The sequence below is a fragment of the Phyllobates terribilis genome, unplaced genomic scaffold, assembly GCF_046119375.1.
Source record: "Phyllobates terribilis strain yellow unplaced genomic scaffold, ASM4611937v1 Scaffold_11__3_contigs__length_659146591, whole genome shotgun sequence".
Lineage (NCBI taxonomy): Eukaryota > Metazoa > Chordata > Amphibia > Anura > Dendrobatidae > Phyllobates > Phyllobates terribilis.
Window position 1 is genome coordinate 115,958,064 of NW_027362771.1, and position 16,929 is coordinate 115,974,992.

Here is a 16,929-nt window from a genome sequence, read left to right on the forward strand (position 1 = left end):
TTTTAAAAAAAATTTAGGCTTTGTGCCCATGATTCAGACTTAGCAGCGCTTTGGACGCATATTTTTGCTGCATCCAAAATGTTGCATTCTATTGAACGCAGGTAAATTCACATGTGTTCACTGAACCATACAGATTTAATGCATTCAATACATTCTAGTGGTCAAATTTCAGTTACGGAGATTAGCGATTCCGCAAGAGAATTTGACATGCTGCGGTCCTGAAAGACTCACCGCATGTCAGTGTCCCCGGGTGATCCGCAGCCTCAGATGCACGCATAATGGACATGGGATTTCTAGAAATCCCATCTAATATGCTGTAACATCTGGACTCTGCGGGTTTGACACTGTATAAACACGCAGCATCAAACCCGCAGCGGCTCCTGATCATGGCCACCTACCCAAACTCACAAGCAGCATGTCAATTTCTGTAGCGGACACGCTAGTCTCCAGTGCAGATTTTGGCTGATTGAAGTGTCATTATATGCGGTGGATTCACTTGTACCGACAACAAAAGTGCGGCATTAGAACACCGCGTTTTGGACGCAGCAAAAATGCGCTGCTGAGTCCCGGGAGGACATAGCAGCTAATGAAACAGCTGTGAGCTGTTATTAAAGCCAGGGAACATGTTTGCCTAATGGCACCTTCCTAGGCTAAAAATAGCAGCTTTCAGCTGCCCCAGAAAATACATGAATGGGAATGCTACATACATGAATGGGAATTGGGTGAATGGGATTAGCTAACACCTAGCTCTTTTGTTTGGTGATGACAAGGTGTCAATCAGACCCTTTCATTACAAAACCTAATTAAAGTAGAGAGTTAAATAAACACACAGACACAGAGTAAACACTTTATTTGAAATACAACAGACACATTCTTGAATCATTTAAATTAACCAATATACTCACCCCTATTCTGAAGGTAATCCAAGGGTTGTCCCACGTTCCTTTCAAATAACTTTATTTAGCTTCAAAAAGCATTCATTGATGTACAAAAACGTATTAAAAAAACGTGACAAAATCGTGACAAAGCGCACATTTTTTCTGCAGCATTTTTCCTGCCAAGGAGATGCAGAAACGCTGCAGAAATTTCTGCTTCAAATCATGAACATGTGCACATAGCCTAAGAATGTTTTCATTCAATGACAGAAAGCAAATACAATGAGGAATAATACACATAATATATTATAAAGTTGCATAATTTTTCTTTAGACATACTTCCATCCGGCTAGGGATCTATATAATAAGTAACAATGATACTTGTTTTTCTTTCAGTTGTGTTTGTAAATTAGGATATGATGGTGATGGTGTGAATTGCAAAGAAACAAATCCCTGTATGGTTTCATCCTGCAATGCTAACGTGAGTTGATCTTACTCTTAAATGAATATTTGTGGTGCTTATTCCTTACTACCATATTTTGCGGATTATAAGACGCACCCCAAATTTTGGGGTGAAAAAATAGGAAAAAGTGTTTGTTTTTTTTAAATAAAATGGTGAGCCTTAGAATCCTTTTCACCTGGGGGACAGCGGTGGTGGAGCTGGGGGTCACACATACCGGAGATTGGCGGCGGAGGCAGGAGCCAGGCGATGCTGCGGGCCCCGTCCTTAGAAGTTGGCGGTGAGCAGAGGTTGGGTGCAGCGGTGGCGGGGTGATGCAGCGGGCCCCAGTGGGGGTGGCGCGATGCAGCGGGCCCCGGTGGTGGTGGGGCGATGCTGCCGGCCCCGGTGGTGTCGGGGCGATGCTGCGACCCCGTCCTCAGAAGCCGGCGGTGAGCGGAGGAAATGTTCCCTATCCCGTACATAGCTCTGTGCTTCAGTAAAATGGCCACTGGAGCATGCACAGATCGAGATCTTGAGAGACAAGATCTCATCTCCCGAGATCTTGTCTCCCGAGATCTCGATCTGCTCATGCTCCGGCGGCCATTTTGCCAAAGTACAGCGCTGTGTACGGGATAGGGAACCTTTCCTCCACTCACCGCAGGCTTTTGAGGATGGGGCTGCAGCATCACCCCACCACCACCGGGTCTCACAGCATCACCCCGCTACCTCCGCAACCGCCACCAATGTCTGGGACCCGATCCGACGCCGCACCCCCCAGGTAAAACCGTAAGTTCGCGTTATAAAACGCACACCCTTTTTCCTCCCAAATTTGGGGGGGGGGGGAGTGCGTCTTATAATCCGCAAAATACGGTATATTCAGTAAAAGACTTTTATAGGTATACAGCGTGCTTCGTATGAATGTACTTCTGATTCCTGTTTTTAACAATATATTAACATAGTTTTTAGTAGTTTCCTTACTGTCTATATATTTTTGGTTAGTGTGAATGTATTTTATATGGGAACTGCACTTTCAACAATCTTTGCATAAATCAGTAGTCCATGCAAATATAATTTTGTAATAATATTTTATCAGAGAAATATGTTTCTTTCTTTTTACACTTATGAGCCACTTCATTCCCTCAACCCTATCTCCTGAATTCACCATCCGCTTGTAAAAAACAGCTCAAATACAACACATGAAGAACAGCCAGTACAGTGAAGTGTCAGGTTACATCGCAAATTGAAGGAGATAGTGGAGCAGAGTGAAATTTAGCTACAAAGCAGAGAAACAGATTGTATAGATTGTAGCTGGGTAATCCAAGTGTAGGATTCACAACTACACTTCTCAGTGCTATTGTAAAATGTTCTCAATGCTGCTGCTGTTTTTTTGTGTGCTATAGGAAATAAAGAACAGGAAATCAATTTTTTGAGGCTTTAGCATGTAGGAGACATCATAGCATCTAGTCTCCACCCACCAGCCCTGAGTCAATTGGAAATTACATATGGAACCTGGAGAGAGGAAACTGTTATAAAATGCAGGATACAAGTTACATAATGGCAACACATCATGCTATTCTTCACGAAAGAAAACAGAGCACATAGAGTTCTAGCTAAAAAGATATACTTTATTTCATCCATTAAAAATTATATTACCTGATTACATATGACGCGCCCCTGGGCCTGTGTCGCGCTGCGTTGCGCACGCGGGAGCTTACCCGGAGCCGGATCTCTTGAGGGTAGTAGTCTCGTGGCGGCGACCCGGTCCGCGCCCAGGGAGTCAAACTGAGCGGCGATGTACTAGCAGTAGATGGTTGGTGACTACGCCACCCGTTGAATGCAGCTATGGAGCTGCCGCTGCAGGGCAGACCGCTGAGGCCGGTGGAAGGATGGTGCAGCGTGGATGGTATAACCCCCAACGGGAGGGGTATGGCCTCAGGGCAGCCGACGTGGATGATGGGGGTAGCAGGAACCACTCAGAGACGGTGCGGTGCAGTTCAGGGTCTTTACTGGTGACAAAGATAGACCCTCCCGGAGTACTTGCTAGTGATAGGGGCCTGGTCAGTCCTTGAGCAGATGGGATCTCCCCTGGCCAGGCGGAGTTGTAGGCCTTCCCAACTAACTGTACTCTTCTGGCTACCTTGCTAGAGGCGGGAATAAGTAGCCCACGTCCCTGAGTGTACCGTGTGGTGCTCACCCGTATGGCCGGTGACTCGGGGCCTTCTAATGGCTTCCGCTCCACGATGGCGGTGCTGGTCCCACGCGTGTGACCGTGCCTTCGGGCTTCTGGGCCAGAGGACCTGAAATCCTCTGCCGGACGGTTTCTGCTGCTGGGTAGGAGTTAGTCCCCACAGCCTCGGACTCCGGGTCCGGTAAGAAATCTTCTCAGTCAGGGCGAGCTCTGTAGCTGCCAGCCCCTGACTCGTTGTAACACTGCTCCCCACAGAGCTCCTGATGTTTCTTGCTATGCTGCTTCTCTTCTCTACTCTTGTTCTGTCTTCTTTCTCACTCACTCTGCCTCAGCCCCGGGTTTATATAGGGGAAGTCCTTCCCCTCCCAAGACTGGGCAGGAGGTGTGGCATGCACAAGATCCCTGACCAAAGGACCTCCCACCTGCTCTCAGACGTAATATCTCTATCACTGTGGCAACCAGACCCCTGGGGTGTCACACATACATCATTATTAGTACCAAATTTTTATTAGGCAGAACAGTGTTGAACCCAATGGTAATGCTGGAAAACACCCCTACACCAGACCAACTGAAGGGGATTGTGTTAAAATGCACACAAAAGGGAGATTTAAATTAATAAATCCCATTTATCTAAATAACATGGTGGTCTGTACTTAGAAACAGGTGATAAGCCTACCGTGGCCAATAAATGGGACCAGAAGATTATATTACATAATGTTATCAAGTGCCTCCTCAGCCTTAACCCTATACCACTTGTGGTGACATATGCCAGATAATACTGGGGAAAGGGGATAATTCCCATTAAGGCTGTATTACCAAATCCCTAATCGTGTGCCTGTCCTCACACTACCATTGTATGTGGACAAGTTTCTTACCCATAGTCTGGTGCAGAGGTGGATCCCCAGCTCGAACCCCAAACGCACGCTTTCGCCATTTGCTTCCTCAGGGGGCGCTTGATAACATTCTGGAACTTGTTCTATGTATTGTGTTATTCTTCACGTATTACCTGAAAGTACAATTTCCCTTTTAAGAAACTATTTTATTCTTATGATACCATTACTATGTTGCTTACTAATAATCTTACTAATAATATCCTTATAATCTTATATTATTATTAATGTGTTTTAATACAGGCTGAGTGCATTCCAACAGGTCCAGGAAAATTCAAGTGTGTATGTCGTCCAGGATGGACAGGTGACGGAATAGATTGCTCAGAGACTAATAACTGTCTTCTTGCTGACAAAGGAGGATGCCACCTGAATGCCTCCTGCTTATATATTGGTCCTGGCCAGGTAAATAGCTGCCTTGATGTTCATTACACACTGTATATCATATGACAATGGGACATATGTATTAATACCACTGACTGTGGTATTACTGACTGAGTAATATTTTAGCTGTGATTCTTGAAATGAATGAAGGAGGTCTCCCACTATGGGGCTTACAAGCTACATTCTTTTTCTCCAACACTTCACAAGTGTCAGAAAATGTGGGGGAATTGTTATGGTGTTTGAAGTTTAGTGAAGTTATGTCATGTGACATAATCTAATACATTGTAATTGACCACCACAGTGATATTATCAGAGCATGTTTCCCATGGAGGACGGTTTAAAGGGGCATTCCCATCTCCAAAATCATAACCCAATATGTAGTAGGTGTAATAATAATATTAGCAAATACCTCCAATTAGAAATGTAGTATAGTTCTTCTGATTCGCTATGTCGGTTACCCCATATGCAGGGCATTGCAGTTGCTTAGTTATCCATGGTTATGGCCACTAGCAACTAGCTAACTAACTGTCACTATATGACTGGTCGTTACCAAGGAAACCTAAGATACTGCAATGCCCTGCACATGAGGTAAGTGGCATAATTTAAAAGGAGAACTATATTACATTTCTAATTGAAGGTATTTGCTAATATTATTATTATTACACTTACTACATATTGGGATAGAATCTTGGAGATGGCAATACCCCTTTAACATAAGTGTAATATGGGCCCATTTACTGTATGTACCTATGTTATGACTACAAACCCTAGCCCAACAGTGGGTGTAATCACCTACATAACAGTATCATTTTCATATGACAAAGTTAGTTGAATTTAGGTCACTAGTAGAGATGAGGAAAATAATTTGAAGGACTTGGGTCCAAGACAGGAGCCCTGCAAACCACCTCCTACCAGCCCCAGCACCTCTTCTAATTTTGGGGTGTGGCACTGGGTCTACAAATCAGAAGAGGTGCCAGGATTATGGCAGGTAGGAGGTGGTTCGCTGGGTTGCTGTTCGGCTCCCACAGAATACTGATGTACCCATGAGATCAGAGTCTGTAAATGTATTTGCTCATCTCTAGTCATTAGCTTATCATTTAAAACTGGCCATAAATCAGACCAAGCATGCCTTTTTTTATCAGAAGGATATCGGGATCTAACAGCCGTAGATGTTTCAAGCTTTAGGTTTCTGGCAGATCCCATCATAAAGTGACTGAATCTGTCTACAATTTGTATGACTGGCTCCAGCCCAGATACTGCTTTTAGCTTATCTGAACTGAGGAATTATGTTGCAGATATTTTCTAGCTTGGGTCCAGTTGTATGTATTGCCAGCATTAGGTTTTGATGATGTTGCTGCCACTTATATTGTACATGTGATCACATGTGACAGGTCATGAATTTTCAGCCAAGTAATATGTTGTAATAAGAATTTATTTAGCACATTTAATACAAACAAAATGATAACCAGACACTTCTTAACCACAATATGTTGCCACTCTTCTGATTGCATCTCATGCAGAGTGACTGTGAGTGCAAAAAAGGGTTTCGTGGTGATGGGATTCAGTGCGAGCCTGTGAATACTTGTCTTGGAGAAACTGAAAAGTGTCATTCTCTGGTAGGTTACATACCCTAAAAATAATTTTACAAGTGAGTTTATCATTTGGATTTAGTAACGTAGTAACCTATTAATGCTTTAATGTGATGCGATGTGTATTATTGCTTGATGGAGAAATATTTGTTAAATGTTCATTCATTTTTTTTATAATAGGCAAAATGTCAAAAAGTAGCGTCTGGTTTCTGGGAGTGTGTTTGTAAAGAAGGGTATGAAGGTGATGGAAGAGTCTGTTATGGAAGTATAGCAGATGTAAGTTTTCATATATCACAAGTCATTGATCACAAGATAAACATAGAGAGTTTAATATCAACTCAAAAACATTTTAATTGAAATTCCATTAATAGTTTTTCCTTTCACTTATTTTTATGCTGCATTTTTTATTTTCCTCTTTTTTTTTACATGCAAAAATATTGATTTTTTTTTTTTACACATACACAATATAACATATCATCTGTTTGGTCTTAGGTTGTTGCATCACTTCCAGAAGCCTCTGAATTTTATAAATTGCTAGATGTAAGTTGGAGATAATGATTTGATAATGTTATTATAAGTCTGCGTGTAATATAGATCTGTACGTAAATAGCTCATACACCTGTATTTTATTTGGATTACGGGATGCACCTTACAATAAGATGCACTCCAGCTTTAGACAGCAGAAATTAGAAAAAACATATTTCCTACTAATTAACTATGTCACTAATTTTAATGCACTAGGGTAAAGTAGTATTTCTCTTCATGTATATTATACACATATAGCTTTACAGCACACACATTATGTACACTCTATCAACACAACTACACAACTCTGCTCTATTCACACTACAGACACACACAGCTGTGCTGTATACACACACAGCTCTGCACATACATACAACACAGCTTCGCTACACACCCAACTCTGCTACATACACAGCTTTACTACACATGTAGACCGTGTACCGGGGAGGTCTCTCTCAGAATACAGCGGGCCAAGGACAAAGGATACTAGCAGACACTTTGTTAGGGAACCCCTTTTTTACTAAGAACAAAAACTGGGATGCCCCGGCAATGCAAGAAAAGAACACAAACTTCACACACACCCAGCTCTGACAGCTCGGACCCCTGCGCTGCACAACTGACAGGACCAGGATGTATTACAAGATGAACTATGATTTGCCTAACCAGTGGTTCCACCTAGTGCAGTAACCGAGTGTTACCCAGAGAAATGATGTAATCAGATGGGTGCACTAGGCGTCCCCTGCAGTGGTTGTAGCGCAAAAGTTCACAAACTTAACAACATTCTACGTTTACAATACTGTTATTCTATCTATACACAAGCTCACCACTGGGGGGAGTCTCTAGCTAAAGTTCACTCAAACCTGCCTACAACTAATGTCTTCAATTGATAACCTGTGCTTGGCGCCAAACTCTTCCTGCTATTTGCATGCATGCATTCACCGGGATCCCTTTGGTGATGCCTGAGCTCAGGACTTACCAGCCGTTAATTGTTCTCTGAAAAAGCTGTCGGATCGTCTGATCGGGCACTTAGCTGGGAGACTGAGGAGAGGGTCCTGAACTTGTCACTGTAGCGCAATTTTCAGTCTGTCAGACTAGCAGAAGGCCCTTCACGTCACTCAGATGCCCTGGGGGGAATCCAACTCTGCATCCAACTGAAGTCATCCCCCCAAGATGATTCTTTCTCTTTGGCCAGAGTCACAGGCAAGGCTTCCCCTTCACTCAAAGGTCTGTTACGCTCCCAGCACGCTGCACACACCGAGCTCTTAGGATGCAGCACCATACTGTCTTTCCTCTGTTCACTACTTGATTTTGCAGACTCACACACCATCAAGTTCACCATAGAGTAACTTTTAGAGGAAACAGAGACCTCTTGTGCCCGGAGGCTGATACCGCAGCAATGTCCACACATCTCCTCACACACACATCAACACACTGACACAAACACACCTGGTTGCTGCAGCCTACGCACTGTGTATCTACTAATACATTTTGCATATTTGGAAGTTCCTTCTAGGCATGTGACAGTTCACATCACATGAAAGGTCCTTCAACTAGTCAATACCTGCAGTATTTTGGCAGCTTAAGAGATGTGCAGGTCCGGGTAGCTTTCTTTCCTGCTCTGCATCAATCATACTGATCAGTGTCATGTTGGTGGAGAGAGAACTCCACAACTCCACATAGTTCTTCTAGTCGTTGGTAAGGACTCTGTGTCAGTGTTTTCCTTGACCATAGGTAGCTACCTCCAAACTATAAGACACAAACTTTTTAGCAAGATTTTTTTCTGTCATATGTCATATCATGTCATATTATGGAGATATAGTTCACAACAAAGCTTCTAGGACAAAATATGGTGCCTGAAAAAAGCAGCAAATGGAGTGTCAAAGAAAAGGGCAATAGACAACCTTAAAGAAATCTGTGTGCCTCTGTATATTGTTTGTGTATGTGGCCAAGCCATGTGAATAATCACTTAAGAGAATGTTGTGTTTTTTTTCTACTCTATGGTGTCTGATTAACAGTTTTTCTATCAATCTGTAAAATATCCCCCCAAAAACTGAATAATATTGTCAGACATCTAGAACAACTTTATCAATTTCTTCATACTGGCCATCTTCATATTCATTGCACACCGGCTTACACATGATTGCTAAATATTGATTTCTCTGTATATTGTACAATTAGGCCTCATTAGATATATACCATTTGATGAATAGCTGTTTCATATTCAGTCACTTCTGTTTCAGGATCCCAATATAAAATCCTTGGTTTCTCAATCCGCAAATCTCACTTTGTTGATCCCATCTCGCCGGGCGTTTGACATTATGAAGAAGGAGGATAAGATTTACTGGATGAAAAAAGAAAATGCAGCGTTCTTACTAAAGTAAACAAATCATTCAGTTCTTATTTTTAGTATCTGTTTTACTCCAATTTATTGAATTAAAATTTTGAATAGAATTGTATTAATTCCACATGTTGTGGTTTTATCTTGGGCCTGCTACAGTGGCATTTGAAAGTTTGTGAACCCTTCAACATTTTCCATATTTCTGCATAAATGTGACCTAAAAATTCATGAGATTTTCATACAAGTCCTAAAACTAGATAAATAGGACCAAATTAAACAAATGAGTCAAAAATATTATACATTATTTTGTCATTTTTTAAATGAGGAAAATGATCCAATATCACATATACAAGTGTTCAAAATAATAGCAGTCCAATATGACTAACCAGATTAATCACTGTTTTTGATATAAATTATATTACATGTCAAACAATTTACCAGTTGGTGCAGTAGATTCTAAGAAAACCATCAGACTCAGCATTCATGATCTGCATGGTTTTGAGTCTGTGTATTTGAATAATTAATTGAAAGGGGATGTGTTCAAAATAATAGCAGTGTGGAGTTCAATTAGTGAAGTCAATCATTCTGTGAAGAAACAGGTGTGAATCAGCTGGCCCATATTTAAAGGAGAGTTCCCAGCTCCAAGATCCTATCCCAATATGTAGAAGGTATAATAATAATAATAATATTACCAAATACCTCCAATTTAAATGTAACATAGTTTTTTTGATTTGCTATGTCTCTTTCCTCATGTGCAGGCATTACAGGACCTTAGATATCTATGGTTATGACCATTAGCAGCTAGTGACAGTTAGTTAGCTAGTTGCTAGTGGTCTTAGTCATGGATACCTAAGTACCTGCAATGACTGCACATGAGGAAAGAGACAAAGCGAATCAGAAAAACTATATTACATTTCTAATTGGAGGTATTTGCTAATATTATTATTATACCTACTACATATTGGGATAGGATCTTGGAGATGGGAATCCCCTTTAAAGGGTGAAGCCAGCACATGTTGTACAGGCATTTCTCATTGAAAGTCTGAATAATATGGGTTGTTCGGGACATTGTTCAGAAGAACAGCGTACTTTGATTAAAAAGTTGATTGGGGAGGGTAAAACTTATAAAGAAGTGCAGACAATGATAGGCTGTTCAGCTAAAATGACCTCCAATGCTTTAAAATGGAAAACAAAACCAGAGAGACGTGGAAGAAAATGGAAGACTACCATTCAAATGGATCGAAGAATAGCCAGAATGGCAAAGGGCTCAGCCAATGATCAGCTTTAGAAATCAGTTCTCATACTTTACACTGACAAGGGCCAACAGCCCAAAACACCGTGTCTGGAAATTGAGATTCTGATTTGGTTTTTATCCTAAGTCATATTGCACGACTCGTTAAAGGGTTGATTGTGACTTGTAGGATTGCTGCTTCCAATAGGTGGCGTTATAGAGTTCAAGTCCTCTTTTTCTCTGAGGAGGCAATTTGCATATTAAATTTCCAAGAGGAGCATTGCACGACGAATAAGCCTCCTTACCTTGACATGCCAGAGCCGGTATGTCGCTCTCCACAAGGAGAAACGTTACCTCTTAGACCTGGTATAACTCAGAATTCATTAATCCATCGATGGTGGCAAGTCTTCCTGGCCCCAATGCAACAAAACAGGCCCAAACTGTGATACTTCCACCACCGTGTTTCACAAATAGTATGAGGTTTTTATGCTATAGTGCAGCATTTTCCTTTCTCCAGGTGATCTTTAGCAAACTGCAGATGGCAGCAATGTTCATTTTGGAGAGCAGTGACTTTCATTTTGCAGTACTGCCATACACCCCATTGTTGTTCAATGTCCTCCTGATGGTGGACTCATGGACATTAACATTAGGTAAAGTGAGAGAGGCCTTAAGTTACCTAGAAGTTACCTTGGGTTCCTCTGAGACCTTGTAGACTATTGTAAGCCTTGCTCTAGGAGTGATCTTTCTCAGTAGACCACTCCTAGGGAGGGTGATAATGGTCTTGACTTTCCTTCATATATACACAACCTGTCTGACTCTGGATTGGTGGAGTCCAAACTTTTTAAAATGTGTGTAATCTTGTCCAGTATGATAAGCATCAACAACTCTTCTGAGGTCCTCAGAAGTTGCCTTTGTCTGTGACATGATAAACTTCAGACGTGTTGTGAAAATCAGACTTTGATAAATCCCTGTTCTTCAAATAAAATAGGTTACCCACTCACACCTGATTCTCATCCCATTGATTGAAATTACCAGACTTTAATGTCACCTCACCTTTAAACTATTTGCTTATATTCACATACTTTTGCCACTTACAAGATATTGACATGGGATCATTTTCCTTATTTAAAAAAATAACAAAGTCAAATATTTTGAACTCATTTGTTTGATTTGGTTTTCTTTATTTACTTTTAGGACTTCTGTGAAAAGCTGATGTAGTTTTAGGTCAAACTTTAGCAGAAGTATGGAAAAATATTAACTCCTTTACTCACCAAGCCTGTTTTCACCTTCATGACCAGGCCAGCTTTTACAATTCTGACCAGTGTCACTTTATGTGGTAATAACTCAGGAATGTTTCAACGGATCCCGCTGATTCTGAGATAGTTTTTTCATGACATATTGTACTTCATGATAATGGTAAAATTTCTTCGATATGACTTGCATTTATTTGTGAAAAAAACAGAAAATTTTCAAACTTTTAATTCTTATGCCCTTAATCCAGAGAGCTAGGCCACACAAAATAGTTAATAAATAACATTTCCCACATGTCTACTTTACATCAGCACGATTTTAAAAAGTTGACCAGCGATTTCTCATGTTTCAAACAAAATGTTCAAAACTATTTTTTTAAGGACCACATCACATTTGAGGTGACTTTGAGGGGCCCATACGACAGAAAATACCCAAAAGTGACACTATTCTAAAAACTGCACCCCTCAAGTGTTCAAAACCACATTCAAGAAGTTTAATAACCCTTCAGGTGCTTCACAGGAATTAGTGGAATGTGGAAGGAAAAAATGAACATTTAATTTTTTTTCACAAAAATTTTACTTTAGACCCAAATTTTTTATTTTCGAAAGGGTAACAGGAAAAAATGGACGTGAAAAAACATAGGGAAAGGAGAAACTCATCCCATGTGAACTTAACCATATATAGATAACTCAGGATCTACTATTCACAATAGGTAATGATGAAGGCTCACCTCCTCCCCATCCTTGTACATTGACCTCTGCACAAACCACAGAGCTTGCCTAGAAAATAGTACAATAAAAGTCAACAAACATCTCGATGCAGCTACTGTAAAGGTCTAAGTGCAATAAATAGGCAAGAAGGCAGTCCCCATGATGTACAGAAAAAATGAAAAAGAAAATTTACAAACAGAAAATAAAAACAGATTAGAAAAAAATAAGAATATATATGATTATTTTATTTTATTTAGTAACAATTAGAGGTGATAAATTCCATTTAAAGTGTATATATTTTACATGCTATTATGCTATTATTCTCTAGATGTCACTTCAGTAACACTATATAAAGACTTGATATCAAGAGTAGGTGGTAAACATTTACCATCCCAAATCTTTGAACATTTTAGATTAGATTCACATAGCTAGTTTTAATGGAAATGAATGGACAAAAGATGCAGTTCTTCTTTTCAGGAATCAACTCTAAAGAAAATTTGTAAAAAAAAAGTAACTAATGTGATTTGTTCAAATTCTGTAACGTTTTTAAGAAATTATTAACCCAAATGTTTCCTTTTTATATTTCTAGGCATCACATTTTGTCTGGAATCTACAGATATGATTATATCAAGAACTTATCATCCTCTGATGTATTGGTTACCTCTCTCAATCATAATCTTCTTCAACTTTCTAAAGAAAGTGGGGTAAGTTACAAGATAAATAAGTCAAACACATATTTAGCTGATCATGTAAGATATTAGATAGAGCTAGATAGATAGCTAGCTAGCTAGCTAGCTAGCTAGATAGATAGATAGATAGATAGATAGATAGATAGATAGATAGATAGATAGATAGATAGATAGATAGATAGATAAATAATTGTAGAGACCCTGAAGGACAAGGTCTGTAAAACCTGCTATGCCATCCAAAGGAAATTCTACAATCTGAAGCCACCAATGATGATTCGTGTGCAGGTTGTAATCTCACAATTTCATCAACCTAAAAGCAAGAAAAAAGCAAAAAAATATATTTTTTAAATTATTATCTTTGCATCTTTTTAAGAAAAATCACATATCACATAAAATTGTCATACCATTTCAGCAAGAGTCAGAAATACGAGAGATCAATGAAAACACACTAATAACCTGCTGCCAATTCTATTTTGTATTCCACATTCAGACCATTAGGTCTCAATATTTTCAACTTATTAATCCACTGTAATTCTTTGATTTTTAACATCCTACAACAATCACCACCCCTCCTCATGATCATGGCACATGTTCAATTATTCTAGATGGATAGATAGATAGATAGATAGATAGATAGATAGATAGATAGATAGATAGATAGATAGATAGATAGATAGATAAAAAATAGAAAAAGCAGGCAGCACTCCAATGGTTACTAAAAGATAGAGGACTTTATTTAGCCCTTGTGGCATGGCGACATTTCGGTTTAATTGAACCTTTCTCAAGCCTTTCTATTTTTTAGATAGATAGATAGATAGATATGGGATAGATAGCTACTATAGATAGATAGATAGATAGATAGATAGATAGATAGATAGATAGATAGATAGATATGGGATAGATAGCTACTATAGATAGATAGATAGATATGGGATAGATAGCTACTATAGATAGATAGATAGATAGATAGATAGATAGATAGATAGATAGATAGATAGATAGAGAGAGAGAGAGAGAGATTCTGCTTGAGAAAGGTCCAGTTGAGCATAAACGTTGCCAAAAGTTTTTTTTTAGTAACTATCCCCCCAATATTTTAGCACTTGCTTTGGCAATGCTAACATATGCTTAGTCCTGCCAATAAAGCCCATTTGATTTGATTTAGATAGACATGAGATAGATAGGAGAGATGGATATGAGAATGATAGTAATGATATAAATAGATATGAGATAGATAGTAATGATATAAATAGATATGCGATAGATAGTAATGATATAGATAGATAGATAGATAGATAGATAGATAGATAGATAGATAGATAGATACAGTGCATTGTGAAAGTATTTGGCCCCCTTGAACTTTTGTACCTTTTGCCACATTTCTGGCTTCAAACATAAAGATATAAAATTCTAATTTTTGGGGGAAGAATCAACAACAAGTGGGACACAATCGTGAAGTGGAACGAAATTTATTGGATATTTTAAACATTTTTAACAAATTAAAAACTGAGCTGGTGGTGGCTCTGGAGTCCTCCTCAGCACCAGGAGTCAACCTACATGACACAGAGGTGAAATTTCTGCTGTATGCTGATGACCTCGTGCTGTTATTACCAACTGAGAAAGGCCTCCAAGATAATCTAAAAATCCTAGAGACCTTCAGCACCACATGGGCACTGCCAATCAACCAGAAGAAAACTGACCATCCCCTCTTCTTGATAGACAACTGTCCACTTACGGAAACCAAAAAGTACACATACCTGGGCCTAGAACTCAGCCAATCAGGGAGCTTTAAGCAAGCCATACTTAAGGCACCTGTAACCGTCTGGCTAAAAATCTTTGATACCATCATTGCCCCAACCCTCCTGTGCCTTAGCGAAGTCTTGGGTCCAGTCTCATACCCAAACTGGTCAAAGTGGGATGCTGGGCCAACAGAAATATTCCACCTAGAGTTCTGCAAACACCTCCTCCAAGTCCATCAGAGCACATCAAACAGCACCTGCCGAGCAGAGCTGGGCAGATTCCCAGTACACCTTGCAATCTAGAAGAAGGCACTATCATTCAAGGCTCATCAACAAAGTAGTAGTCCCAGCTCCTACCATCCCAAGCCTTGCTAGACCAGGAAGCTCTAGGAGAATGAAACCCCCTAACACAAATCACCCAAAACCAGCCTGACCAAGCCACCAACCTGCATGGCCTTACAAAAGGCAAAATACGGAAGATGGTACACAAAGGCAAAGAGGAATATCTCAGCGTCTGGAGGAACAACATAAACAAATCACAGAAACTGACAATATACCATAACCTATGGATGGAATACAAACTGGCCCCATATCTTGAGAAACTAGCAAACCCCAAAGAGCGACAGATCCTGAGCCGATACAGACTGAGCGCCCACAGCCTATTCATCGAATCCGAGCGGCACCGACAGAACTACATACCCCGAGAGCACAGACTCTGCCAGCAGTGCCCCCAGGTGGCTGTGGAGGATGAGACCCACTTCTTGCTGAGGTGCCTAAAATACTCCGCAGTGAGAGACACTCACTTCAGGAGACTGTCTGATCTCCTCTCAGACTTCACCTCCATGGAGCAGGAAGAGAAACTGCCTATAATACTGGGGAAAGAGGAAAGTGCAGCAGCCATAGCAGCGCAATATGTCAGTGCCTGCCACAGACTAACAGGAGACTGATATGTTATGGACCCAGATACCCCACCCTGGATATGTCCCTATCCCTATCCCATCCCCTCAATATTTTAGCACTAACTTTGGCAATGCTAACATATACTTAGTCCTGCCAATAAAGCCCATTTGATTTGATTTAGATAGACATGAGATAGATAGGACAGATAGATTTGAGATAGATAGTAATGATATAAATAGATATGATATGGATAGATAGATATGAGATAGATAGTAATGATATAAATAGATATGATATGGATAGATAGATATGAGATAGATAGTAATGATATAAATAGATATGATATGGATAGATAGATATGAGATAGATAGTAATGATATAAATAGATATGATATGGATAGATAGATATGAGATAGATAGTAATGATATAAATAGATATGATATGGATAGATAGATATGAGATAGATAGTAATGATATAAATAGATATGATATGGATAGATAGATATGAGATAGATAGTAATGATATAAATAGATATGATATGGATAGATAGATATGAGATAGATAGTAATGATATAAATAGATATGATATGGATAGATAGATATGAGATAGATAGTAATGATATAAATAGATATGATATGGATAAATAGATAGATAGATAGACAGATAGATAGACAGATAGATAGACAGATAGATAGACAGATAGATAGACAGATAGACAAGAGATAGATGATAGATATGAGAACTATAGATAGATAGACATGAGATAGATAGGAGAGATAGATATGAGATAGAAAGTAATGATATAGATAGATATTATGTGGATAGATACAGTAGTGTTCAAAATAATAGCAGTGTGTTCAAAAACATGAGCTAAGCACAAAATCTTTACGCTAGTTTTTATTACCATGCATTGGGAACATTGCACACTGCTTTCTAATGCAAAACATGAAGAGAAATGTATATAATTTTAACTACTTTACAGAAAATAACCAAAAATGAGCATTGGGCTGTTCAATAAAATAGCAGCGTCTGCATTTGTCTTTACAAACTCACAATATTTACTCTTTTTTTTTTAGGATTTAGCATTCCTGTGAATCACTAACCTAATAATTAGTTGTATGACCACAGTTTTTTAGAACTGCTTCACATCTATGTTGCATAGAGTCAGCCAACTTCTGGCA

General features: G+C 39.5%; 1 protein-coding gene across 1 annotated transcript in view; it reads left to right on the plus strand.

Moving 5' to 3' along the window:
* Positions 1 to 16,929, plus strand: part of STAB2 (stabilin 2) — a 332,513-nt gene that overhangs the window by 166,568 nt on the left and 149,016 nt on the right. The window contains exons 24-30 of the mRNA XM_073651531.1: positions 1,272 to 1,356; positions 4,639 to 4,797; positions 6,297 to 6,392; positions 6,546 to 6,641; positions 6,858 to 6,905; positions 9,131 to 9,267; positions 13,010 to 13,124. Of these exons, the coding sequence (XP_073507632.1) occupies positions 1,272 to 1,356; positions 4,639 to 4,797; positions 6,297 to 6,392; positions 6,546 to 6,641; positions 6,858 to 6,905; positions 9,131 to 9,267; positions 13,010 to 13,124 (736 nt within the window). The remainder of the gene's footprint in view (positions 1 to 1,271; positions 1,357 to 4,638; positions 4,798 to 6,296; positions 6,393 to 6,545; positions 6,642 to 6,857; positions 6,906 to 9,130; positions 9,268 to 13,009; positions 13,125 to 16,929) is intronic.